This window comes from Pituophis catenifer, unplaced genomic scaffold (assembly GCF_029215685.1).
Source record: "Pituophis catenifer annectens isolate HBS135680 unplaced genomic scaffold, rPitCat1.0.hap2 SCAF_6, whole genome shotgun sequence".
Lineage (NCBI taxonomy): Eukaryota > Metazoa > Chordata > Lepidosauria > Squamata > Colubridae > Pituophis > Pituophis catenifer.
The window spans coordinates 2,543,064-2,570,020 of NW_027256886.1; the positions used below are offsets into that span (position 1 = coordinate 2,543,064).

The 26,957-nt window shown below is 43.5% G+C and overlaps 1 protein-coding gene across 1 annotated transcript in view; it reads right to left on the minus strand.

Moving 5' to 3' along the window:
- The window catches only part of LOC139318284 (cytochrome P450 2J6-like), a 28,306-nt gene extending 2,386 nt beyond the window's left edge, over window positions 1-25,920 (minus strand). The window contains exons 1-7 of the mRNA XM_070945674.1: window positions 25,747-25,920; window positions 21,102-21,264; window positions 15,860-16,009; window positions 13,482-13,642; window positions 9,329-9,505; window positions 8,187-8,328; window positions 4,491-4,678 (exon numbers count right to left, since the gene is read on the minus strand). Of these exons, the coding sequence (XP_070801775.1) occupies window positions 4,491-4,678; window positions 8,187-8,328; window positions 9,329-9,505; window positions 13,482-13,642; window positions 15,860-16,009; window positions 21,102-21,264; window positions 25,747-25,920 (1,155 nt within the window). The remainder of the gene's footprint in view (window positions 1-4,490; window positions 4,679-8,186; window positions 8,329-9,328; window positions 9,506-13,481; window positions 13,643-15,859; window positions 16,010-21,101; window positions 21,265-25,746) is intronic.
- Between the last annotated feature and the right edge of the window lie 1,037 nt (window positions 25,921-26,957).

Here is a 26,957-nt window from a genome sequence, read left to right on the forward strand (position 1 = left end):
TCTTCTTTATGGCAGCCCCTGAGATATTGGAAGACTGCTATCATGTCACCCCTAGTCCTTCTTTTCATTAAACTAGACATACCCAGTTCCTGCAACCGTTCTTCATATGTTTTAGCCTCCAGTCCCCTAATCATCTTTGTTGCTCTTCTCTGCACTCTTTCTAGAGTCTCAACATCTTTTTTACATCATGGCGACCAAAACTGGATGCCGTATTCCAGGTGTGGCCTTACCAAGGCCTTATAAAGTGGTATTAATACTTCACGTGATCTTGATTCTATTCCTCTGTTGATGCAGCCCAGAACTGTGTTGGCTTTTCTGGCAGCTGCTGCATACTGCTTTAGGTTAAACAACAATCATTATCTTTTTTTAAAAAAAGGGATCCTATTCTAATAAACCTAATTTTTGAAGCTGAATTTGGCTGATCTAAAAAAAAATTAAGCAGGTTGGGACGATGGATGAGAAACCATCAGGAAATCTATCTGAGCTCAACGTCTGTGGAGATTCTCAGTCATCCTGGTTATGGTTGTCCCAAAAGTGCTTTTTCAAAAGGCAATTGGACTTTCTTTGTTTTTGCTTGAAGATATTTCGCATCTCATCCTCCTGGATACACGGCTGTCTTTAGAAGAGCATATGACGGCCGTGGCCAGGGGGGCCTTTTATCAGGTCCGCCTGATTCGCCAGTTGCAGCCCTTTCTGGACCGGGACGCCCTGCGCACGGTCACTCATGCCCTTGTCACCTCCCGGCTGGACTATTGTAATGCTCTCTACATGGGGCTCCCCTTGAAGAGCACTCGGAGGCTCCAGCTGGTCCAGAATGCGGCCGCGCGGGTGGTTATGGGTGCAACTCGTTGTGCCCACGTGACACCCCTCCTGCGCGAGCTGCACTGGCTCCCAGTGGTCTTCCGGGTGCGATTCAAGGTATTGGTCACCACCTTTAAAGCGCTCCATGGCACAGGACCCGGGTACCTTCGAGACCGCCTTCTGCCACCAATAGCCTCCCACCGGCCAGTCCGCTCCCACAGAGAGGGTCTCCTCAGGGTGCCATCAGCCAAGTTATATTGGCTGGCGACACCCAGGGGGAGGGCCTTCTCTGTGGGAGCCCCAGCCCTGTGGAATGAACTGCCCCCTGAAATTCGTAAGATCTCCGACCTCCGAGTGTTTCGTTGCGCACTGAAGACCCTGTTATTCCGCCAGGCAGGGCTATCAACTTAATAATTTTAAATTGGGGTATTTTAAATTTTTGGGGTTTTAAATTCAGCCAAATTTATTTAATAATTTAAAATTTTTAATTGATGTTTGTCTTGTGTTTTTAAGTAGGCTGTACACCGCCCTGAGTCCTTCGGGAGAAGGGCGGTATAGAAATAAAATTATACTTATACTTATACTCATCGAAGAAGCTTCTTCAGCTCTGACTTCCCCACCGTCCAACCAGAGCTGAAGAAGCTTCTTGGATGAGAAGTGAAATGTCTTCAAGGAAACCCAAGGAAGTCCAGTTGCCTTTTGAAAAAGCACCTTTGGGGCATCTAAGCTCAATGTTAGGCTGGGCAGATGAAAAACAATTCCTCCTGGGAGAAAGCAAAGCGGAACCATTTCTGATTTGTTGCCATAAAAATGATATATAGGTCTCTATGAAGTGACAGCAGCTGAACTCCACTCAAAAGAGATCAAACGTCCATTTTTTGTGCGCAAATCAAGAAAGGACTTTGTGTTTTTTCAATGTTTGCGCTTCAGCATTAACAAAGAATAACCTTAGTTTCAGACAAAGATTGATGAGGACCTAACATGCCAAATCAGAGTGAAGGACGGTCATTGGAAACAGATGCACTTCATAGCTAACCCCAAGGAATACAAAATATGGGTCGCAATGTCACAACACAATCTCCCCCTTTGAATTTTGGGCACATCGAGTACATCTTGTTCTCATTTTCTCTGCCCTTCAGTAGGGAAGAGGCATGTCAGGAAACAGCTGCGAAACAAATGAACAGTGATAATTATTCCTAATATTACAGTAGATGTTTGGGAATAGCTTTGCTCATGACCTGGTAGGTATGAAACAAAGGCCAATAAATTATTGCTGCTTTCTTTCCCCCATGTGCTTGACCTCTCTTGAAGTGCTGCAGCTTTTCGAACATATTGAAGTCCAACATTTCTGGAGAACAGCTGTGGTTATGAATATATACAAACACAGGTAGTCCTCTGTTAACGACCGTATGTTCAGCAACTGCTTAAAGTTACAATAGTGCTGAAACAAGAACTGATGTGTTGTGGCTCCGTTGCCTGAGCCTGGGCTATCGACAGATGCAGACTCTGAGAGTGAGGGAGAAGAGTTGGCAAGTCCTCCCTCTCCAGAACCCTCCTCTCTGGCAATGCCTCCAGAGGACACCGAAGGCCAAGAGATAGGCCCAGAGCCAAGCACGTCCCCACAGGTGGACAGCGACAAAGGAGATAAGTGCTGGCTGGATCCACAACAGCGGCGCAAGGAGAAGCGTGCGCAGCAGAGGGGAAGGCGTGCCAGAGGTTAGCTGAGTCACTGGACCACACCCCACAGGGTATAAATGTGGGTGTGGTGGCCTGTTCAGTTTGTGACGAGCAAAAACTAGAAATAATCCATGATCTCTGCGTTACTGGACTTCTGCCTGCCTTGTCGGACTGCATTTGGACTAATCCTTGTATTGCTGAAACTTTCCTGCTTTATCGGAATGCTTGCAGTCTAATCTTTGTTTTGTGTGAGTAAAGTCTGAATTGGCAGCTAGCCACTGGGTTGCTGCCAGTTTTATCTTCAAAGACTTTGTCATGTGGCTTATTAACTCCGGGCCATCTGTGGGGGGGGGTGTGTGTGGGACGAGGACAGAACATAATGGCTGATCCTCAAACTCTCAACCATTACACTTCCCACAGTCAGTTCCATCCATCCTAGGCATTATAAACAGAGGGATAAAATCAAGATCACGTGAAATGTTACAGTAATACCACTTTATAAGGCCTTGATAAGGCCACACTTGGAATACTGCATCCAGTTTTGGTCACCACAATATAAAAAAAGATGTTGAGACTAGAAAAACTACAGAGAAGAGCAACAAAGATGATTAGGGGCTGGAGGATAAAACATATGAAGAACGGTTGCAGGAATTGGGTTTGTCTAGTTTAACGGAAAGAAGGACCAGGGGTGACATGATAACCATATTCTAATGTTTGAGGGGCTGCCACAAAGAAGAAGGGATCAATTTATTCATCCAGTTTTGGTCACCACGATATAAAAAATCATTGTTGATTTTTTACAGCGTGTTGAGACTCTAGAAAGATGTTAGGGGACTGGAAGTTAAAACATGACAAAGCGGTTGCAGGAATTGGATATGTCTAGTTTAATGAAAAGAAGGACCAGGGGAGACATGATAGCAGTCTTCCAATATTTGAGGGGCTGCCACAGAGAAGAGGGGGTCCATCTATCCTCCAAAACCCCTGAAAGCAGGTGGGCGCATCTACCCTGTGGAATCAGCTCCCCCTGGGACTCCGGGTGGCCCCTGACCTTCGCTCTTTCCGCCATGGCCTTAAAACATGCCTATTTCGCCTGGCCAGCTTGGACTGAAAGGGTTTTAGAGGGGATTTCAAAGGTTTTTATAGTCTTATAGTTTTATTGGGTATTTTTAAAGGAAGGATTGGACTGTATGTGTTTTATTGTTTTTTGTTTTTTGTTTTTAATTTGATTTATATGCCGCCCTTCTCCGGAGACTCAGGCGGCTTACAATGTGCTCAGCAATAGCCTTCATTCTTTTGTATATTTATACAAAGTCAGCTTATTGCCCCCACAAACTGGGTCCTCAATTTACCTATCTTAGAAAGGATGGAAGGCTGAGTCAACCTTGAGCTTTGGCGAGATTCGAACCTGCAGTAATTGCAGGCAGCTGGTCTTAATAAACAGCTTAATAACAGGGTGCCTTAGACCACTGTACTACCAAGGCTCTTGTTGTGAGCCGCCCTGAGTCCTTTTGGAGAAAGGGCGGCATATAAGTCCAAATAATAAATAAATAATAATAAATAAAGAAACAATGGATGGAAATCAAGGAGAGAAACAACCTAGAACTAAGGAGAAATTTCGTGATACTTAGAATCAGGGGAATGACTAATCGTGATTCATGTGTTTGGCAACTGGCTCACAATTACGGCAGTCGCAATGTCCTGCCGTTTGCAACCTTCACCGCCGGCTTCTGACAAGCAAAATCAGTAGGAAAGTTGACAGGAGTTCACAAATGTCAATCATGTGATATTGCACCTAACGACTGCATAGAATTCACCTAATGAGCGTAACAGGAATTACGGAATTACAGAACTGCCACTGTAAGTGGATGCAGTCCCGTGACGTTGCGCTTAACAACAGAGTCCTCGGTCCAATTACCATCGTTAACCAGTGACTCCCTTTATTGCATGTGCTTCGTTCTAGCAATAGGGGGAGGAGAAGAAAAGAAGGCTCCAGATCAGAGGGATTCGATTACCTTTCTAATGTGAAACTTCTGGATCTTTGTGTCTCTTAAGCAGAATCTGGGCATTCCAGTCGAAATGATGTTGCTAAAGCGCTGGATTTCGTGAATCACAGCATTTGTGTACGGAAGTTTCTTGCGATCCTCGTAACAGATCGACTGGCCCGGTGTTAGGAGGGTATCTATTTCCTTTTGAACTTTGGCTGTGGAGAAACAAAGATTTTGCACATTAACTAGAGCTAGGATTGAATAAGCATCCAGGAGCGGTCCCAGCTGTCCATGGTCTATTAATGGCAGAAGCTCAGCCTAGCAGGAGGGAATGATCTAGACCAGGGGTGTCAAACTCTTTTTCAGCCTCTGAAACCTCCGTTTGAGAAGCTGGGCGGGGCTACTTTCAGAGTATAAGATGCACCCAGATTTTCACCCTCTTTTTTGGGGGGAAAAGATGTGTCTTGTACTCTGAAAAATACGGTAGTTCTCAGCCATGATATTCCGAAGGCCGTTCCCTTCAGCTAAGCTCTCAACAACCCTTGAATCAGCAGAAAATTTTACCAACGTATAATTTGCTATTGCTGGTCCTTATCCAATCACAGACACAAGACAGCAAATATGTCCTACTTAAATTCAGGGCATATTAAAGATAAGGGTTAGTGAATTCTCCTGGCACTTTTTTACTCTCCACCTACCAAATGACATGCTCTAGTAGGAAAACATCCAGCTATCTTTCGCCTTGAGGTTAGGGTGAGGCTGTGAAGAGGACAAATTTTGACACATATCTTGCTCAGCCCATTAAGCAGTCTGTCAGAATGTGCTCTGGATTTGCCCACACATTTTACACAACTGGCATCTCCATTGGGATCTGGATTTAGGGCTCCTCTGGTAGAGCACTAAACCCTTTGTGCTTTATTTTAAAAATCAACTTCCATGAGGGTCAGCTTATCTTTCAGTTGGAGGCCTCCTTCCCATGCTTCAAAGAAGTTTTTCTTAGAATGTATTGTCTCAAGAGCTCTTCCCACTTTTTAAAAAAGTATAGTAAGGGGGTTAAGAAGAGATTGGACAACCACTTGTCTGAAATAGTATAGGGTTGGACTAGAGAATCTCCAAGGTCCTTCCAACTCTGCTATTCTGCCATTCTTTCCCCTGTCAAGTTATTCCTGACTCCATCTCCCTTTTTTAGCTGAGGAAGCCAGCATTGTCCAAAGAAATTTCCATGGCCATCTGGCTGGCATGACTACACACCAACGCGCATGGAGCGCTATTAGGTACACCTAGGTACACCCACATTACACCAATTCTCCGCTGCACTGGCTCCCTATTGGTCTCCGGTCATAATTCAAGGTGTTGGTTATTACCTTTAAAGCCCTACATGGCTCAGGGCCAGGTTATCTTCGAGACCACCTTCTACCGCATAGCTCCCAGCAACCGGTAAGATCCCACAGGGTTGGTCTCCTCCGGGTCCCGTCAGCTAAACAATGCCAGCTGGCAGGCCCGTGGGGGAGGGCCTTCTCTGTGGCTGCCCCAGGTCTCTGGAACCAGTTACCTCCTGAGATCCGGACCATCCCCACCCTATTTGCCTTCCGAAAAGCGGTGAAGACCTGGCTTTTCCGGCAGGCCTGGGGCCGTTGATCTCGCTCTTGCAATCTGGTGAGATCTGGCTATGAATGGTATGAATGAGTTTTAATGTTTTTGATTTTTAAATGTTTTTTATTAGGATTTTAAATGTATTGTGAGCCGCCCCGAGTCTTCGGAGAGGGGCGGCATATAAATTGAATTAAATTGAAATTGAAAATTGAAATATTACCTTCCCGTCGAAATGGTACCTATTTATCTACTTGCATTTGCATGTTTTCAAACTGTTAGGTGAGCAGGAGCTGAGGCGAGGAGGGAAGCTCACCCCGTCACACAGTGTTCGGGTCTCGAACCCGGGATGTCAGTTTTCCAGCTGACAGGCTCAGCATCTTTAACCACTGAGCCATCTCTCCCCTCCCCACCCCAATGTATGGCAGACTCCCCAAAAGCTTTTGTTTGTATGAGTTCTGTATTTATTGCTATTTGCTGTATTAAAAATAAAAATTGGGGCATAGGATGCCACGCCTGCTTCTCACAATTGTTTGATGGGATTTTAGATTTGTATTGTTTTTCAACTTAAGTTGGATTTCGATTAGTAATGTGGATTTCACAGACCCCTGATAAAGTCTTGGAGAGTCCCTGATAGTCCTAACACCATACTTTTAAGAAACAGGTTTATTTGTTTTAGAAAATTACTGAGATTGACTGTGTTTCTCCAAAGTTTCAAGCCACTTCTAAGCAATTTCTGAAGCATGCACAACTTGCCTTCAGAAGTTGTGAGTACTCCAACACTTTTAAGTGGCTTTTAAGAAGGGACTGGGCAGCCATTTGTCTGAAATGGTGCAAGGTCTCCTGCTTGAACAGAGGGTTCGACTAGAAGACCTCCAAGGTCTCTTCCAGTTCTGTCATTCTGTAATATTGCATATGTGTAATATTGCATAAGTTCCTTGAGATTGCATGAGGCTATATTGCATTAAAAATCTATAGATAAGTAATGAACTTTTCAGAAGAGGTGAACAGGTGTTAATCAAAGCATACGCTGCCATTGGTCTAGGATGCTAAAAGGAGGTTATCTTGGGTGTGCTTGGAACATCCTAAATATTTGCTGAGTTTACCCAAGAGTAAACAGGTAGCCTTTCCCAATACCTCACATGCCCATCACCCTCTCTGGAGTATATGTTCTCATCATGCCAGTGAACAGACAAAGTCGAACTTGCTTGGGCCATCTGATACTTAGAATGAGAAATAACATCTTGACATTTGGATAATTTTGAGTGTCAACTCGCAAAGCATCCCTGGCCTGCTCTCGAGTTGCCATAGGCAAGGGGGATGGGAAACTGATGAAACAGCACGACAGCCAAAGACAGATGAACATTCCAGACTTCTCTCTCTCAAGGCTGTCTCCGAGGGTTACCCACAGCGGCCAGAGGGGAGTGATCTCTACAACCTATGAAATTTCTCCATTGGCCAATGTGATTGATGACACACCCTGGGGGGAGGGGGGAAACAGGGTCATGATTGTGGCATAAATTACGTGGGGTCAGAGCTGGCTTCACTTGGGAACATGCCGACATGAAGCTCTTAATAAATAACTGGATTTCTTTTGAAGTTTGGCTCAAGGCTCATGATTTAATTAGGGCATCCATCGGGACCCTGACATTGAGTACAGGTAGTCCTTGAATTATGACCATTTGTTCAGCGACTGTTGGAAATTATGATGGTGCTGAAGAAATTGACTTATGACCCCTGCCTGAAGTTACACTTGCTGTGGTGCTCCTTGGGATCACATGAACAAAATTTGGGTGCTCGGCAACCCACCTGCCCTTATGACCGACTCCGCCACTCCGGAGGCATCCTATGCTCCACTTAATAACCCAGACAGTCATTTAACAACCGCAAGGAGGAGAGGAGGGATTGGGGTCCTTAAACGAGGTGATCACATGGGCATCTCGCTTAACAAATATCATGACTTGAGATCATAAGAAGCAGCCTCCATTATGATTGTAAGTTGAGGACTACATTTAACTAAAGAATTTTTTCAATAATAATTGTCAATCGCAGATGAAGATGAAGATGCTACAAGTAGCATAGATAGGTTATAAAGGTCCTTCTATCTCATCCATCCCATGATGCTTCTCTCACCTTGAATGTCAGGATAAAGCACCATATATAACAATCCCCAGTGGAGAGTGGTGCCTGATGTCTCTGTCCCCCCCAGGAAGAGATCAAAGATGCTCTGAACCATGTTGTTTTCATCATAGGGTGATTTGGGTTGGTTCTTCATCTGCAGAACAAAAATGGAGAAATGAATACCTGAGAAACCTTGAAGGTCATCTCTTCCTTCCAGTCCTTGCCCGTTGCAATTCATGTTAGAATCTATTTTGTACTGTAACAATTACAGAATCATTCAGCTAGGAGATGGCAGTGTTTAGTTTGCATCTATGGTTATAATCTATGGTTCTATTTGTTCTGAGGAGAGTTTCCTATTTCCTGTTACAGTTTAAAACAGTTGAGCAGTAAAGCACATGGTGACTGTACTCTTTGTTTGCTCTGTGGTACTACCCGTGTTTCCCCGAAAATAAGCCGGGTCTTATTTTCTTTTGGGTCCCAAAATAAACACTAGGGATTATTTTTGGGGGGTGTCTTATTTTTTTCCCCAATGTACATGAGGCTCACTTCTTCTGCTTGCTTGCGGCGTACCAATGCTGCCACTGCTGTGAGGCAGGGGGATGGAGCTGCCCCATACGGCCTGCACCGCTTATCTCAGGGCCCCTGCAGCCAGTCCAACCATGCCCCGACACGTGGAGCAGTTCCACCCCCACCTCACCTCATGGCTGTCATATTGCGAGCAACCAGATGGAACGGGCTGGCAGCCAGCTGTGCGGGCTCTTAAGTAGGGCTTTTTGGGGGGGCAGGGCTTATATTAGTCACACATGTAAAAACATGCTAGGGTTTATTTTTGGGGTAGGTCTTATTTTCAGGGAAACAGGGTATATATAAACAGACTTTCTAACATTGCCAATTTCAACAGTTGCAACCTTCTCTCTTTGAGGAAGGCAGGGACAAAAAAGGCAGGCATTTGCTCCTATAGATCTCAGAGCCCTGATATCCACTCCGATGCTGCATTGTCACAATCCCCAGAGAATACGGTACTCAAGGCTACTATACAGCTTGCTGGCTGGGGAATTCTGGGAGTTGAAGTCCACCCATCTTGAAGTCGCCAAGATTGGAAAGCCTTTATATTATAAGTTGTCTAACAGTTACACAAAAGAGTATCCACTTACTTTCTCTATTTCATCCAGGTACAAATGGATGAAGTCTTGGGTTTTTTCTCGATGGTCTGCTTCTTGGTGCTTCTTGATCTCCTCTCTTATGAATGACTGAACAAAGTCACGTGAGGAAAATGCCTTCTGGTGACATCCTGGGACATGCTGCATAATCCAGGGGAAAACATTGTACAGCTGATGGAAGAGAAAAAACATCACCTGAGTTAGGCAGCCATATCGATGAAATAAAGACATAAGGATTAAATAGAGGCATAAGGAAGTGAGAGCCACAGTGGTGCAGTGGTTAGAGTGCAGTACTGCAGGCTACTTCTGCTGACTGCCAGCTGCCTGCAACTTGGCAGTTCAAATCCCACCAGGCTCAAGGTTGACTCAGCCTTCCAACTTTCTGAGGTCGGTAAAATGAGGACCCAGATTGTTGGGGGCAATAGGCTGACTCTGTAAACTGCTTAGAGTTTACAGTAAACTGTAAAGCACTGTGAAGCAGTATATAAGTGCTATTGGTCTTCCTTCCTTCCTTCCTTCCTTCCTTCCTTCCTTCCTTCCTTCCTTCACTCACTCACTCACTCACTCACTTTTGTGGTGACACAGTGGTTAAAATCCAGTATTGCTAGCTAACTCTGCCTACTGCCAGCAGTTTGATCCTGACCAGCTCAAGGTTGACTCAGCTTCCATCCTTCCGAGGTGGGTAAAATGAGGACCCAGGGGGCAAGAGGCTGGCTCTGTAAACTGCTTAGAGAGGACTGTAAAGCACAGTAAAGCAATATATAAGTGCTATTTCTATTGCTATTTGAGAGCAAAATCGTGGAGAACGATCTTGAGAATATTCTTGGCAGAAATTATCAAGACTTTGATATGACCAGAACATTCTACTCTACTTTCTTTAACTCAAGGATGAATTAAATTCTAGTTGTTTTGAACATCTTTGGAGGAAGGGGCATAAGAAAAAAAACCTGAGTGTCAGTGAATGATTATTTCCTTTTGTTTCTAATTTTTTTTATTATTAATTATTTATTAATTTTTATTGCTCTTATCTTTTGGTTTTACTATTGTATTTGCAAATATCTTAGCATTGTATTCTCCTTTTCAGGGTTTCTGAGAATGTCCAGGCAGTTTTTTTCTTTTCTTTTAGTAAAACATAATATTGAGGCAAAATTCTAGGTCCCTTGTTGAATCAATCAATCAATTAGAATAAATAAATGACCTTTGCGATCAGATTATAAGCAACTGCGTTCTCTTCGCCGATGATGTAAAAATATTTAACACCACCGACAATGCTGCTACCCTTCAAAAAGACCTTGACTTTGTGTCGGAATGGTCAAACAATTGGCAACTCCAAATCTCAACCAACAAATGCTCTGTTTTATACATCGGCAAAAGGAATCAGAACACAAAGTACAAGCTGAGTGGACACAACCTTGTAGTTGACCCTCACTCTGTCAAGGACCTTGGAGTACTCATATCTAATGATCTAAGTGCCAAAGCCCACTAAAAAGGCATTACGAGTTGTTAACCTAATCTTGCGTAGCTTCTTCTCCGGTAATATCACACTACTAACCAGAGCATACAAAACCTTTGCTAGACCAATTCTCGAATACAGCTCATCTGTCTGGAACCCGCACTGCATATGGGACATAAATACAATTGAGAAAGTCCAGAGATATTTTACGAGAAGAGTCCTCCATTCCTCTACCCGCAATAAAATACCTTATGCCACCAGACTTGAAATTCTGGGCTTAGACAACTTAGAATTAGGCTGCCTTCGGTCGGACCTAAGCGTAGCTCATAAAATTATCTGCTACAATGTCCTTCCTGTCAATGACTAATTCAGCTTCAACCACAACAATACACGAACACACAATAGATACAAACTTGAAGTGAACTGCTCCAAACTCGATTGCAGAAAATATGACTTTAGCAACAGAGTGGTCAATGCCTGGAATGCTCTACCTGACTCTGTGGTTTCATCCCCAAACCTCCAAAACTTTAACCTAAGACTGTCTAGTGTTGACCTCCCCCAATTCCTAAGAGGTCTGTAAGGGGTGTGCATCAGCCCACCAGCGTGCCTACCATCCCTGTCCTAATGTTTCCTCTATTGGTACCTATTTTATGTATCCAATTATGGTTATACTTATTGCCTAATACATTCTTGACCAATAAAATAAAAAATTAAAAAAATTAAAAAATAGAATAGAGCTGGAAGGGACCTTGGAAGTCTTCTAGTCCATCCTCCTACTCAAGCAGGAGACCCTATACCCATTTCAGACATGTGGCCGTCCAGTCTCTTCTTAAAAAGTGATGGAGAACCCAGAACCTCTGGAGGCAAACTGTTCTACTGGTTAATTGTTCTAACTGTCAAGAAATTTCTCCTTAATTCCAGGTTGCTTTCCCCTCTTGGTTAGTTTCCATCCATCAAAATAAAACTATAAAGCAGGAATAAGCAAGAACATTAAGTCTAGAGTCTCAAATTGATGTATCTGTCCCTTAAAGTCCGAGATTATCATTTCCCCTTGGAGGGGAACATTGGACAGTATCATTCTTCATCTTAAAAATGTGGCTGTCCTTGTCCCACAGCTGCTTTTTCAAAAGGCAACTGGACTTCCGTTTTCCTTGAAGACCTTTCGCTTCTCATCCAAGAAGCTTCTTCAGTTCTGAAGAATGTCTTCAAGGCAAAACAAAGTCCAGCTGCCTTTTGAAAAAACACCTTTGGGACAACCATGACCTGGATGACTGGGAATCACTACAGACTTTTAGCTATGCAATTTGAAATGAACACCCTTCGAATGGTGTGGGAGTAAGAATGGATTTCTAGAGAAAAAAAAAATGCAGACTACAGGAACCATTTGCACTACTCTGGTGACCCCTGAGGACGCAGGTAAACCTCCAAGAGCTTCAACAACCCTCAAAAAGGATGCAAATGACCAGCTCTCTACAAGGAATATAAATCCTTCCATTCCCCACCATCCAGTCAGAGCTGGAGAAGCTTCTAGGATGAGAAGTGAAATGTCTTCAAAGAAAATACAAAGAAAGTCCAGTTGCCTTCTGAAAAAGCTCCTTTGGGACAACCATGCTCTGGGTGACTGAGAACCGCTACAGATAATTGGTCACACGATTTTACAATTTTACCCGCAACACAAAAAGTTTTACGACCAAAACAAATGACAACCACAATGGGCTGGCTCCATTATGGTTGTAACTCAAGGACTGTCCGTACGGGAAACCCAACCAATCTCACTCGGCAAGGATGGGATCAAAATATGGCTGCCACCACAATTCAATCAAAGACCTATCCTTTTCACATCTGTGCCACCTGTATGACCCACCCAAAAAAGGGACTGGGTTTTTTATTGCACTGTCATGGCCGCCATTTTGACTTTTTGGACTCCTCTCACTGCAGATAGATGTTGTGGCTCCATTACCTGAGCCTGTGTCATCGGCAGGAGAGGACTCCAAGAGTGAAGGAGAGGAGTTGGCAAGGCCTCCCTCTCCAGGACCCTCCTCTTTGGCAATGCCTTCGGTGTCCGCCGAAGGGCAAGATATAGGGCCGGGGCCAAGCACGTCCACACAGCCACAGGTGGACAGTGATGAGAGTAATGAGTCTTGGCTAGATCCACGCCAGCGTCACAGAGATAAGCGCACGCAACAAAAGAAAAGGCGTGCCCGAGATTAGGCTGAGTCACTGGACCACACCCCACAGGGTATAAAAGGGAGCGTGGTGGCCAGTCAAGCCTTGTGACGAACAAAGCTGAAAGCTTCCACGCCATTCTGCATTGTTGGACTTTTGCTATAGACTTTGCTGGATTATCTTTGGACTTGATTGACTCTGTAATTATTGAGCATTTTACTTTGATGTACCAGAAGCGGAGAGAAGTTATCTCTTCCCTTCATAAGTAATAAACTCTTGGCAGGCAGCCACGAGGTTGCTGCCAAGTTCCGTTATCATAAGGAAAAGGATTTTGTCGGCTGGTTTGGTCTTTAACTCTTGGATGTCTGTTGGTGTGTGTGCGTGTGGGACGGGGACAGAACAATAGACCTGCTTCCAAGCTAGCCTTTAGTCCCCATTGGAATTTTTTTGACCCACAACTTCTAGGATTGTTCAGTGACCATCACATTTTGATTTTCTTTAGAAAAAGGAAAGACGGAATCAGCTCACGTTAAACATGACACTGTCAGAGGCATTGAAAATCCTCTCTATGGCTTCCAGCAGGTGGTGAAAAATCTTGTCTTCTGTGGAGAAACGATGTCCAAAGACTACCGCACAAATCACGTTGGAAACCGCGAGGTTCAGGGCGAAAGAAGGATTCATGGGTTTTCCTGCAAAGAGAAAGAGGGACGCGGTGACTGGCATGCCTCTTGCAAAGATTGCATAGGGCCTGCGGAGAAAGAGTAGGGATGACTTGATATCAGGGGTGAAATGCTCCCGGTTCGGACCGGCTCGGGCGAGTAGGTAGCGATGGCGGCGGGCAGTTCGGAAAACCGGTAGCAAAAATCCTGGCCCCTGCCCCCCCATGCCCAGTTGAGCCGGGCAATCTTCAGAGGCTTTTTTTTTCTTTTAAATGCCTCTGACGAGCCAAGCTCTGATGATCCAAGCTCTGACGATCCCAGCTGAGTTGCCTGCCGATCAGGCAACTCAGCTTGGATCGTCAGAGCCATTTAAAAGAAAAAAAAAGTTTTTTTCTCATAAATGGATCTGACGATCCCAGCTCTGACGATCCCAGCTGAGTTGCCTGATCGACAGAAGGTTTTTTTTAAAAAAAAACCTTCTGACAATCAGGCAACTGAGCTGGGATCGTCGGAGGCTTTTGAAAGCATTTTTTTACATGGTTTTACGTGTAAAAAAAATGGTTTTAAAAGTAAAAAAAAAAATTTGGCCATGCCCACCCAGTCACATTACTCCCCCCCCAACTAAGCCACGCCCACAGAACCGGTAGCAACAAATTTTAGATTTCACCACTGCATGATATGATAGCATCTTCTAGTCCTCAAGGGGTTGCCATAACGAAGAGGGAGTCAACCCTGAAGGCAGGAGAAGAAGCAACGGATGGAAACTAATCAAGGAGAGTCTGTAGAGATTCTCAGTCATCCAGGTCATGCTTGTCCCAAAAGTGGGGAATGGAAGATTTATATTCCTTGTAGACAGTTGGTCATTTGCATCCTTTTAGAGGGTCCTTGAAGCACTTGGAAGTTTATCTGTATAAATCCTTCCATTCCCCACTATCCTGTCAGAGCTAAAGAAGCTTCTTGGATGAGAAGCGAAACATCTTCAAAAGAAAAAACAAGAAAGTCCAGTTGCCTCCTGAAAAAAAGCACCTTTGGGATAATCAAGGAGAGAAGCAACCTAGAACTAAGGAGAAATTTCTTGACAGTGAGGACAATTAGCCAGTGGAACAACTTGCCACCAGAAGTTATGGGTGTTCCATCACTGGAGGCTTTTATGAAGAGACTGGACAACCATTTGTCTGAAATGGTGTAGGGTCTCCTGCTTGAGCAGGGAGTTGGACTAGAACAGGGGTCTCCAACCTTGGCAACTTTAAGCCTGGCGGACTTCAATGCCCAGAATTCCCCACTGGGACGTCATATGTGTGAAGAACGGTCAAAAGTCCCTTTTTCCAATGCTGTTGCAATTTTGAATGATCACTAAACGAATGGTTGTAAGTCAAAGACTACCTGTACATTCATCTGTATCTATTTATCTATCTGCCTGTCTTTCTCTCTATCATCTATCATCTGTCTGTCCATCCATCTGTCTATCTATCTATCTATCTATCTATCTATCTATCTATCTATCTATCTATCTATCTATATATATATATATATATATATATATATCATTTATCTATCTGTTATCTATCCATCCATCCAACCATTTTTCTGTCAGTCTATCTATCATCCATCCATCCATCCATCCATCCATCCATCTAGCTAGCTATATAGCTATATAGCTATATAGCTATCATTTATCTATATATCTATTATCTATCTTCTATTTATCTATTATCTATCTATCTATCTATCTATCTATCTATCTATCTATCTATCTATCTATCTATCTCTATTATCTTTCTCTCTCTTTCTCTCTCTGTCTCTATCTCTATTATCTCTCTAGCTCTGTCTCTATCTATCTATCTATCTATCTATCTATCTATCTATCTATCTATCTATCTATCTATCTCTATTACCTTTCTCTCTCTCTCTTTCTCTCTCTCTTTCTCTCTGTTTCTCTATTATCTATCTATCTCTGTCTCTATCTATCTATCTATCTCTATTATCTATCTATCTATCTATCTATCATCTCTATTTATCAAATATATTGGCTCATCTTACATTTCTTTGCACAAAACATGAAAAAAAGGATCAAAGCTTTCATTGGGTGAGCCTCCATCTTGATCTTTTTTTGCCTTCCCTTGCAGACATTGAAGAAATGACTTCAGCCTGTCCTTTTTGTCTTAGCTTGTACATTTTGGAAAATTAAAACAAATAAGAAAATACAGGTTTCCGGCCAAAAGATAAAGGCATTCGCCTTTGTAGTACCTTCACTTTTCCTGAACACTTCCACCAAACTCTCTGCTTCCTCTTGGATCTGATACTCCAGAGTGCTCTTCCCCAACCCGAGGTTCTTCAGAGTCGTCATTGAAAATCGTCTTTGCTGCTTCCAGTTCAGGCCCGTGGAAAGCAGAATTCCTGATGACACAGAACCACCAAATGACAGATTATCGGCCTTATTCAAGTCTTTAGAAATGACAGAAAGGCAAAATACCTTTCTCAGAATATTGTGATAGAAATAGCAATGGCACTTAGATTTACCGTATTTTTCGGACTATCAGACGCACCTAAATTTAGAAGAGGAAAACAACAAAAACTGTTTTTGGCCTACTGTTTTCAGGCTTTTTCCAGTCTTCTGGGGCTTTTTTGTCTCATTTCTAGGCGTTTTTTGGCCCGTTTGGGGGGCTTTTTTCAGCCCATTTTCAAGGTTTTTTTCAGCCCATTTTCAAGGCTTTTTTGGCCTGCTTCTGAGGCTTTTTTGGGGTCATTTTCAAGGCTTTTTTCAGCTCATTTTTTCAGCTCATTTTTTCCAGCTCATTTTTTCAGCTTTTTTCGGCCCATTTGTGAGGCTTTTTTCAGCCCATTTGTGAGGCTTTTTTCAGCCCATTTTTGAGGCTTATTTCAGCCTGTTTTTGAGGCTTCTTTGGGGCAATGTTCAAGAGTTTTTTCAGCCTGTTTCAGGCCTTTTTTTGGCCCATTTTCGAGGGGTTTTTGGCCTGCTTTTTTGCCTTTTTTTGGCCTGTTTTTGAGACTTTTTTGGGCCTGTTTTTTCAGAAAAACAGGCCCCAAAAGCCCTGAAAATGGGCCAAAAAAGTCAAAAAAATGGGCCAAAAAAAGCCCCAAAACAGGCTGAAAAAAGCCAAAAAAAATGGGCCAAAAAAGCCCCCCAAATGGGCCAAATAAGCCTTGAAAACAGGCCAGAAAAAGCCTCGAAAATGGGCCAAAAAAAGCCTGGAAAAGGCCCAAAAACAGGGCATGCAGAGGCCAAAAAATGGCTGGCAGGTGGGTGGGGCTTTGGCAATATTTGGTCTATAAGACACACAGACATTTTCACCCCCTTTTGGGAGACAAAAAAGTGCTATTTATAGTCCAAAAAATACGTTATATCTAAGGTGACCAGACGTCCCGCTTTTGGCGGGACAGTCCTGCTTTTTAGCAATTTGTCCCGCGTCCCGCGTCGTTTCAAAAAAGTCCCGATTTTTCATTCTGCCTCCTCAGTCCCGCTGCCTCTTGAGCCCCAGCTGATGGCTAGAAGAAAAAAAAACTGTTTAAACTCTTGCCCGGGGCTTCAAAGGGCCGCCCTACAGGCAATCAGTGTAAAGAGTTCCTGAAGCAGTTTTTTTTCCCCCTAGCTAATCTGCAGAAACGAAACCGAAACCAGGATCTTTGGTGCAACGTGACAAAATGAGGCAGAGAGAGATTTATTTTTATTTTTATTTTTCCTCCCCAAAAAAGGTAGGTGAAAAACTGCAAACAATGGGAAATTTAGGAGGAGAGTTCAAGATTTTAAAACACAAAAGAAAAAAAAGCTGTATTTAACTAGGGAATTGTAATAATTGAATTGAGATACTATTAATTGTATATTGTGTTGAAAGCAGAAATGTTTAAGTTGTGGTTCAGAGGAATATATGGGGGAAATTATTTTATTTATTTATTTATTTATTTATTTATTGCGATTTATATGCCGCCTTTCTCCCTAGGGACTCAAGGTGGCTTACAAAATGACAACTTCAATACAAATCACAATACAATACCAAATTAAAATCAGTAACCCAATTAAAAATGATTTAAAATTATACCAGTGTACCCCCAAACGGATCAGTTTAATTGGCGGAAGAGCCACGTCTTCAGCTCGCGACGGAAGGAAAGAAGGTCGGGGGCTGTCCTGAGCTCAGTGGGCAATCCATTCCAGAGGGTCGGGGCTCCCACAGAGAACGCCCTCCCCCTGGGGGTCGTCAGCCGACATTGTTTGGCCGACGGCACCCTGAGGAGGCCGACTCTGTGAGAGCGCACAGGACGATGGGAGAACGGCTGGAGATGGTCCTGCAAGTACCCCGGGCCTAAGCCATGAAGGGCTTTATAGGTGAGCACCAGCACCTTGAAACATATCCGGAGTGCCACCGGTAGCCAGTGCAGCTCACGCAGGAGAGGTGTTACACGGGAGTATCTAGACGCCCCCGTAACTACCCGCGCAGCTGCATTTTGGACTAGCTGAAGCCTCCGGACACATCCCAAGGGCAGCCCCATGTAGAGGGTGTTACAGTAGTCCAACCTAGAGGTAACAAGGGCGTGAGTGACCGTGGCGAGGGCATCCCGGTCTAGGAACGGGCGCAACTGGCGCACAAGACGGACCTGTGCGAAGGCCCCCCTGGTTACGGCCGTCAGATGGTCATCTAAAGACAGCCGAGAATCCAGGAGGACACCCAAGTTGCGGACCCTGTCGGAGGGAGCAAGGATTTCACCTCCGATCATTAAGGATGGAACCTCCAGATCCCGGGATGCCGGCATCCACAGCCACTCAGTCTTGGAAGGGTTGAGTCTAAGCCTGTTCCTCCCCATCCAAACCCGCACCGCTTCCAGGCAGTGGGACATCACGGAAAGGGCATCCCTAGGGTGGTCAGGGGTGGAGATGTAAAGCTGGGTATCATCAGCATATTGATGATACCTCACCCCAAAACCACGGATGATCTCACCCAGCGGTTTCATATAGATATTAAAGAGCAGAGGGGAGAGAACCGATCCCTGAGGCACCCCACAAGTGAGAGGCCTCTGGGAGGATCCCTGACCCCCCGCCCAAACAGACTGCAGACGGCCCGAGAGATAGGAGGAGAACCACTGTAAAACAGTGCCTCCTAACCCTATCCCCCTGAGCCGCTGCAGCAGGATACCATGGTCGATGGTATCGAATGCCGCTGAGAGGTCAAGAAGGACCAGGATGGAGGAGCAACCCCCATCCCTGGCCCGCCAGAGATCATTTACTAGGGCGACCAATGCCGTTTCCGTGCTGTGGCCACGCCTGAAACCAGATTGGTAAGGATCCAGGTAGTCAGTTTCCTCCAGGAATTGAGGGAATTGCTGTGCCACCACGGACTCAACAACCTTCGCTAAAAAGCGAAGGTTGGAGACTGGACGGTAGTTGTTAAGTACGTCAGGATCCAGGTTAGGCTTCTTAAGGAGGGATCGAACCACCGCCTCTTTAAGCGCAGCGGGAAAGACCCCTTCCTTTAGTGAAGCGTTGACAATAGCCTGGATCCAGTCTCCAGTCACCTCCCTGGCTGCCGAAACAAGCCAGGAGGGACAAGGGTCCAGTAAACAAGTGGAAGACCCCAGCCTACCCATAATCCTGTCCACGTCATCCAATGAAACAGGCTCAAACTCAACCCAGATGTCTCCACCGAGACTAGGCCCTGTCACCTCAACGGACTCTGTCCAGTCAGAGTCCAACCCGGTCCGAATCTGAGTGATTTTATCTTGCAGAAACTGTGCAAAATCCTCAGCACGGCCCTGTAAGGGGTCCTCCCTCGCTCCCTGATTAAGGAGGGAGCGGGTCACTCTAAACAGGGCTGCTGGGCGATTTTCTGCAGATGCAATGAGAGTGGCGAAATAGTTACGTTTCGCCACTTCCATCGCCACAAGATAAGACCTAATATGGGTTCTTAGTTGTGTTCGGTCGGACTCGGATCGGGAGGATCTCCAACCACCCTCCAGGCGTCTTTTCCAACGCTTCATTTCCCTGAGCTCCACGGTAAACCAAGGAGCCGCCCGGGATCTGCGTCGGATCAGAAATGACTTTTCAGCCCTCTGAGTAGTCCCTATACACATAGCCATGGCCACCCGGTCACATGACCAGCTAGCCACGCCCACCCAGTCACATGGCCTCCAAGCCACGCCCACACAATAAGTCACGCCCACAATGGTGTCCTTCTTACCAATGTTAAAATCTGTTCACCTTACCCTATACACATAGCCATGGCCACCCGGTCACATGACCAGCTAGCCACGCCCACCCAGTCACATGACCAGCTAGCCACACCCACAAAATAAGCCACGCCCACAATGTCCCTCTTTACCAATGTTAAAATCTGGTCACCTTAGTTATATCCCACTTCAGCATGCTTTACAACCTTCTCTGAGTGGTTCACAGAGGAATGTAAAACTGCCTCTGAAACGTGAAGTCCAGTTCTGCCAACTGGGCAGCATAGGCTTTGGAGTTACTAGGAAACTATCATAAAACAGGAAGCCTAAATTAGAAATAACTAAAAGGGGACAAGAGAATGAAGGAAAACAAAGCAAGAAGACAAGCAGAAAAATATTAGAAATAAACAAGTAAATGACAAAGAAAAATACTGGGTGAAAAAAAGAAGAAATAAAATTATAAAGGAAACCCCTCAAAACCATGCAATGAATCTATTCAAATTTCAAAAATACATTAACATTCTACCATTCTCAAGAGTTGATTTTTGATTAATACAAATTTGTATTTGTTAAGTGAGTCCCATCCAATTTTACAATCTTTTAAATCTTTTTTAATAAGCTGAGCCATGGAGGCACAGTGATTATAATGGAGAATTGCAGGCTAATTCCACCAACTGCCAGCAGTTCAATCCTGACCAGCTCAAGGTTGACTCATCCTTCCATCCTTCCAAGGTGGGTAAAATGAGGACCCAGATTGTTGGGGGCAAGAGGCTGACTCTGTAAACCGCTTAGAGAGGGCTGTAAAGCACTGTGAAGCAGCATATAACTCTAAGTGCTATTGCCCTTCCTTCCTTCCTTCCTTCCTTCCTTCCTTCCTTCCTTCCCTCCCTCCCTCCCTCCCTCCCTCCGTCCCTCCCCACTTTTGTGGTGATGCAGTGGTTAAAATCCAGTATTGCAGGCTAACTCTGCCCACTGCCAGAAGTTTGATCCTGACCAGTTCAAGGTTGAGTCAACCTTCCATCCTTCCGAGGTGGGTAAAATGAGGACCCAAAATTGGCTGACTCTGTAAACTGCTTAGAGAGGGCTGTGAAGCGGTATATAAGTCTAAGTGCTATCGTTAATGCTATTGGTTGTAGGCACCGTTCTTAAGTGAATCACTGCAGTTGTTTGGTGAGTCACAATTTCCCCCACTGACTTTATTTACGAATATGGTTGTAAGTAGAGGACTAGCTGAACCACCAGAAAGATGACATCAAAGAAATGGAAATTGTCCTGCCTCCGGTACCCACATCTGAAGAAAGTTGATTGTTCTTACCTTTGTTATTTGCCAATGTTTTGAAAAAGGGGAGCAGAGGCCGGCCAGAAACATCTTCAGGGTGGGTGGTGAGACCGTCCTTCACAGCTTGGTAGCCTTGTAATACAATCACAGGGTAGGGCCCAAACCACAAAGTGAAGATATTCCCATAGATGTTGGACATCTGTTAGAAAAACGATCCCACACGGTCTTTAAGATTCCTGGGCTAGACTGGTGACTATATTGCTTTATTCTCATTTGAATAAAAGCTTAAATTCATTAGATTCTTTACGGATAGGAGAGGGAGGAGCATTAGGAGGACTGTGGGGTCCTTGGTGCTCTCTGAGGTTGGTTGTTTTCTTGCAGGCATTTCCAATACCCAACTAGGTAACATCATCAGTGCTGGAAGGGAGTGGGGTTTGCAGGAGGAGGAGGAGGAGGAGGAGGAGGAGGAGGAGGAGGAGGAGGAGGAGGAGGAGGAGGAGGAGGAGGAGGAGGAGGAGGAGGAAACCGATAAGATGGACTCTATTCCTGTTCCCAGAAAAAAATAACATTTGTCCACTGTCCAGTGTTATCCCAGAGATTTTAGATGAGATCGCTGGTGCAAAAATTTGATAAATTAATAAATCTACTCTAGCTGCACACTAAATAACACCTTTATTAAGTTAAACAACAACAGACACAAGGGAGTGTGCAAACGTTTCAATTCCCTGAAAGATTTCATTTGGTTAGACAGGTTTTTTTACAACCTCTTTGAGGTTGTAAAAAAAATGCTTTTAAAAGGCTCTGATGATCCCAGCTGAGTTGCCTGATCGTCCGATCAGTTGGCCATGCCCACCTAGTCACATTACCCCCCATCAAGCCACGCCCACAGAACTGGTAGTAACAAATTTTACATTTCACCACTGTTTTGGAGGCAAGTTGTTCCACTGATTAATTGTTCTCACTGTCAGGAAATTCTTCTTGTTTGTCGTTTGGTGCATGTAACTCTACCAAGAGTATTTGTTTGAAGTTCATTCTTACTTCCACCATCAAAATCCTCCCTTCTTCCTCCACAAATATTAATTTAGGATCTAATTTTTTCTTTAATATACAAAGCTACTCCTCTCTTGTTTTGTGATATCAGTGAAGTAAATAAAACTCCTAATTTTGAATATTCTAATAGTTTAGTGTGTTGTTTTCTAATGTGTACTTCTTGTAAACATATAATGTCCATCTTTAATCTATTTAGTTTGTTTAAAATTCTATTCCTTTTTGTTGCCGAATTCAGTCCATTTACATTTATTGATATTGCTTTTATTTCTTCTTCCATGCTTTATTTATTACTAGTTTTTAATTTCATCGCTCTTGTCTCTCTTTGTTCCTTTAGGTCTTTTGCCTTTGCTCCTTCTCTTAGTGCTCTTTTGTCCTGTTCCTTTATCCTTTCTTCGTTTTCTTTATGTCATCTGTATGTTCAATCTCTCTTGCCGCTCCCACTCCATCATCTAGTGTCCACAAAATTGCTATAGAATAATTTTGCTTTTTCAATGGAGTCTAATCTATGTCTTTGTTCTTGCCATGTTACCAAAATTCCTTCTGGTATTAACCATCTGAAACTCACTCCTTTTGTTATTAAAAATCTTGTTAGGAAATGATATTCTCTCCTCAAGTCTCTAACTCTTCTGGGTATTTGTCTGAATACTACTATTTCTTTATCTTTGTATTTCAAAACTGTGTTTCTTGTTTTCTGTAGTATCTCGGTTTTTATTGCTTTCTTTGTAAGTCTTACGTGGACTTCTCTCGGTAATTTGTTTCTCATTGCTTATCTTGTATATACTCTAAAGGCCTCATCAATCTCATTCAAAATCTTCTCCTTGGGTTCTTCCATGACCTCTGCCAACATCTCAGCAATCACATCTGGCAAATTTTCCCCTTTTTTCTCCTCTATATTTTGAAATCTTAGGTAAAAATCAGAACGGTCCATCTGCAATGAGATAATTGTCCTCTCTTGATTTTTGTCAACTGATATCAATTTTTCTTCTAATTCTTCAACTTTCTTTTCTGTCAAATCTGCTTTTTCCTCAACTTTTTGAATTCTTTCTTCATTTTTCCCAATCAACTCTTTCATTTCTTTTAAGTCCTGTTTCAAATCATCGTGTAGTGATTGCATAAAATTCTTTAACTTCATTGTCTCAGATATTTTTTGTGTTTCTGTCATTGAGGGACTTGCTGTTGGGTGCAGGTGTGCTGCAAGTTTCTTCATGATGCCGTATAAGATAAATTTGTAATCCACTTATGGTTTATTTGTAATCCAAATATCTAATCCTCCCCGTTGGGTGGATTAGAAAAAATTGAGGAAAAAAAAAGAAGAGAGAAACAAAAAAAAAGAGTCAATCACCCCCTCAAAAACAATATACTAAAAATATTACCAATCCAAAAGTAAAAAGAAAAAGAAAAAGCCAAAAAAGAAAAAAGAATCTTAGGAGCAAAGAGAAAAGTAAAAGTGGAAAAAAAAGCCAATAAAATTTCTTCAGGCTCTTCTTGCCTTAATCCAAATTCTATATATGTCACTTCTTTTCCAATCATGCAGAGAGGGAAGAAAAAAAAGAAAAAAGCCAAGAAGAGTTTCACCAAAACCAATCTAAAGCAAAGTACTTCAAAAAGCTCAAAAAAGTAAATAGAAAAGCAAAACAGAGAAAATAAAACTTGAGACATGGGACAAAGTTAACAATCTAATCTCTCTCTCTTGCACATCTGCTTTCTTATCACTCCCGTCCAGATTGTCAAGGTTTACAAGTTATAGTTAATTCAAATCTTTTTCTTCTGCCACTAGATGGCATTGCAGACTATTTCATTCAGTAAAACAACACCATTTCAAAGTTCCAGTTCTTTTTAGTACTTTTTAATTAATTCTAGTCAGTAATTTACATCAAAATTATTTAAAGTCATTCCATTTTATTGTAAACAGGAAAATCCAGTCAGTTCTCTATCTCCTCTTGGTTAATACACACTTTTAAAGAGAGTTCCCAATCAGTTTCCTTAATTCATTCAAAAACAAAAGCAAAAAACCCTTTTTGCCTTCGACTTTTGCTTTCTTCGCTGCCCAATTACCAGAGGTGAGAGCCAATACACATCTGCTCTCCCTCCTCACTTTCAGCCTCTTTTCTAGATGAAACACTCTGTCTTCGTCTTCTTCTTTCCGCTGTGACCACCCCAGCTTCCTAGCGGCTTCTATGGCCGCTTTCTCCACTGCCCAGTTTGAGGAGCTTCTTCTGATCCAACCAGGGAGTTTGCGATCTCCCTGTGTCAGTCAGTCCATGGTCCTCTTGTTCATCATCTCTACAGGATGACTTAGGTTACTCAGGACTCCCCGGACAGCGGAGATATCGACGGTTCTTTAGGAGCTTCTGAAGTGCCCATCGTATCGCCGTGACGTTGGCCACACCTCCTCCATGTTCTTAATCTGTTTTTTGTGTGCTGTTCTTGATAGGTTGGACTGTTTTTTCCCTTTGTGTAAAGACAGATGCAAAAAACAAGTTAAGTAGTTCTGCTTTCTCCCTGTTGCTTGTCACCTTCTTGCCACTTTCTCCCAGCAATGGACCAATTGTTCCCTTGACTTTTTTCTTGTTTTTAATATGCTGGAAGAACCTTTTTTTGGGTTATTTTTTACTTTTGTTGCAAGGTACTGAAGCAGGAAAAGCACGAGCAGCCTTTGCTCGAAATGAAAAGAGAGAGAGAGAGCACGGTTAGATACTGAAAGAATGGAGCAAGAGGCATCCTGGGAAATATTAGATTTGTTTGTTTGCTTGCTTGCTTGTTTCTTTCTCTTGCCTAAGTTAGATGTCCCAATCTGGAATTTCTATAAATCTTAAAATTAGTGTGTTGATCTCTCTCAACGCACTAATGTTCTCACCATGTTCCTCTAGAAGGTGGTGAACGCAAACAGTAGCTCTTACAAAAAAGAAAAATAGATTTCACCGCCACTCCCTTTGGCTACACAAAAGCCGCAATGTCACTTAGCAATAAATGGCAGGTCCTTGACTTATGACCACAATTGAGCCCCAACATTTCTGTCGTGAAATGAGACGTCTGTTCAGGGAGTTTTGCCCTGTTTTACGACTTTTCTTGCCACGGATGTTAAGCGAGTCACTGCAGTTGATAAGTTAGTCACACGGTTGTTAAAATAAGCCTGGCTTCCACATGGACTCTGCTTGTCAGAAGGGATCACGTGACTTTAGGACACAGCAACGGTCGTAAATATGAACCAATTGCCAAGCATCTGAATTTTGATCATGTGACCATGGAAATGCTTCAAAGGTCGTAACTGTGAAAAATGGTCATAAGTCACATTTTTCAATGCCATCGTAACTAAATGAATTGTTGTAAGTCAAGGACTAACCTGTTCTGTTCTGTTCTGTTCTGTTCTGTTCTGTTCTGTTCTGTTCTGTTCTGTTGTTACCTGTATTGTTGCCAAACACCTGAATTTTGATCACGCGATTATGACTTTGAATGGTCACTAAATGAACTGTTGTAAGTCGAGGACTACCTGTATCGACCTCCGAAGGGGCATCTTCCATGCCTTCATTTCTTTCCTTATAAATATGTATCGGCGCCTCTTTCCTCTAACAACAATTCAGTTTTTTTATTCCGTGTCAATCAGCTGATGAAAGGGATAGAAAATTCTTACCTCCGTCAAGAGTTCCCGGCGTAATTGAAAAAATTTGGGGTGCCATAAGCACCCGATGAAAGGCAGAGGAGTCGGTCCAGGTGGGTAGTGTCTTCTACGAAACTGGAGCCTCACCAGTTGGACAATCAGAAGGCAGAGGACGAGCAGGAAGAAAATTGAGCTTAGTGCCATCATTTCTGTGCAGCTTCTCCAAAAAGCGTCTGCTCTGTGATAAGACTTTGTCTGAAAAATCCTTTTGCTCTTCTAATTTTGTTCCCATGGGCGGGATCCTATTCAGAGGATTTAAATTTGCCCTTCCTCTTTGGCAAGACTGCTTCCCATGCTACATCTATGCTCTTGGGGCATTTTCCTCTCGGGAACCGGCTCAGAAAATTATGTTGTAAGGTTAAATGAAAGAAATAGCCAGCCTAACCTGAATAACTTCTCTTACACTTTATGTGTAAGATTAAAATGGCAGAATATTAAGCTGTCAGAAAATTTCTCCTTATTTCTAGATTGAATCGCTCCTTGATTAGTTTCCACCCATTGTTCCTTGTCTGGTCTTCAGGTGCTTTGGAAAATAGATTGTTCCCCCCCTCGTCTCTGTGGCAGCCCCTCAAATATTGAACATGGGGCTATCTTGTCCCAAGGAGTCCCTTTCAGTCAATCCTGAAAGAAACCAACCTTCTTTGGAAGGACAGATCCTGAAGCTGAAGCTCAAATATTACTAACTAGGGCATACAAATCCTTTGCCAGACCAATTCTTGAATACAGCTCATCTGCCTGGAATCCACATTGTATATCGGACATTAACACGATTGAGCGGGACCAGAGGTATTTCACGAGAAGAGTACTCCATTCCTCTACTCACAATAGAATCCCTTACACCACCAGGCTTGAAATTGTGGGCTTGGACAATCTGGAACTGCGCTGCCTGCAGTCCGATCTAAGCATAGTACCCAAAATTGTCTGCTACAATGTCTTACCTGTCAACGACTTCTTCAGCTTCAACCACAATAATACACAGGCAAACAATTGATACAAACTCCAGGTAAACCACTCCAAACTTGATTGCAGAAATACGACTTCAGCAAAAGAGTGGTCAATGCCTGGAATGCACTACCCAACTCTGTTGTTACAGCCCGAAACCCTCACAGCCTCAGCCTGAAACTGTCTACCGTGGACCTCACTCCAGGGGTGGGATTCAGCTGGTTTGGACTGGTTCAGACGGA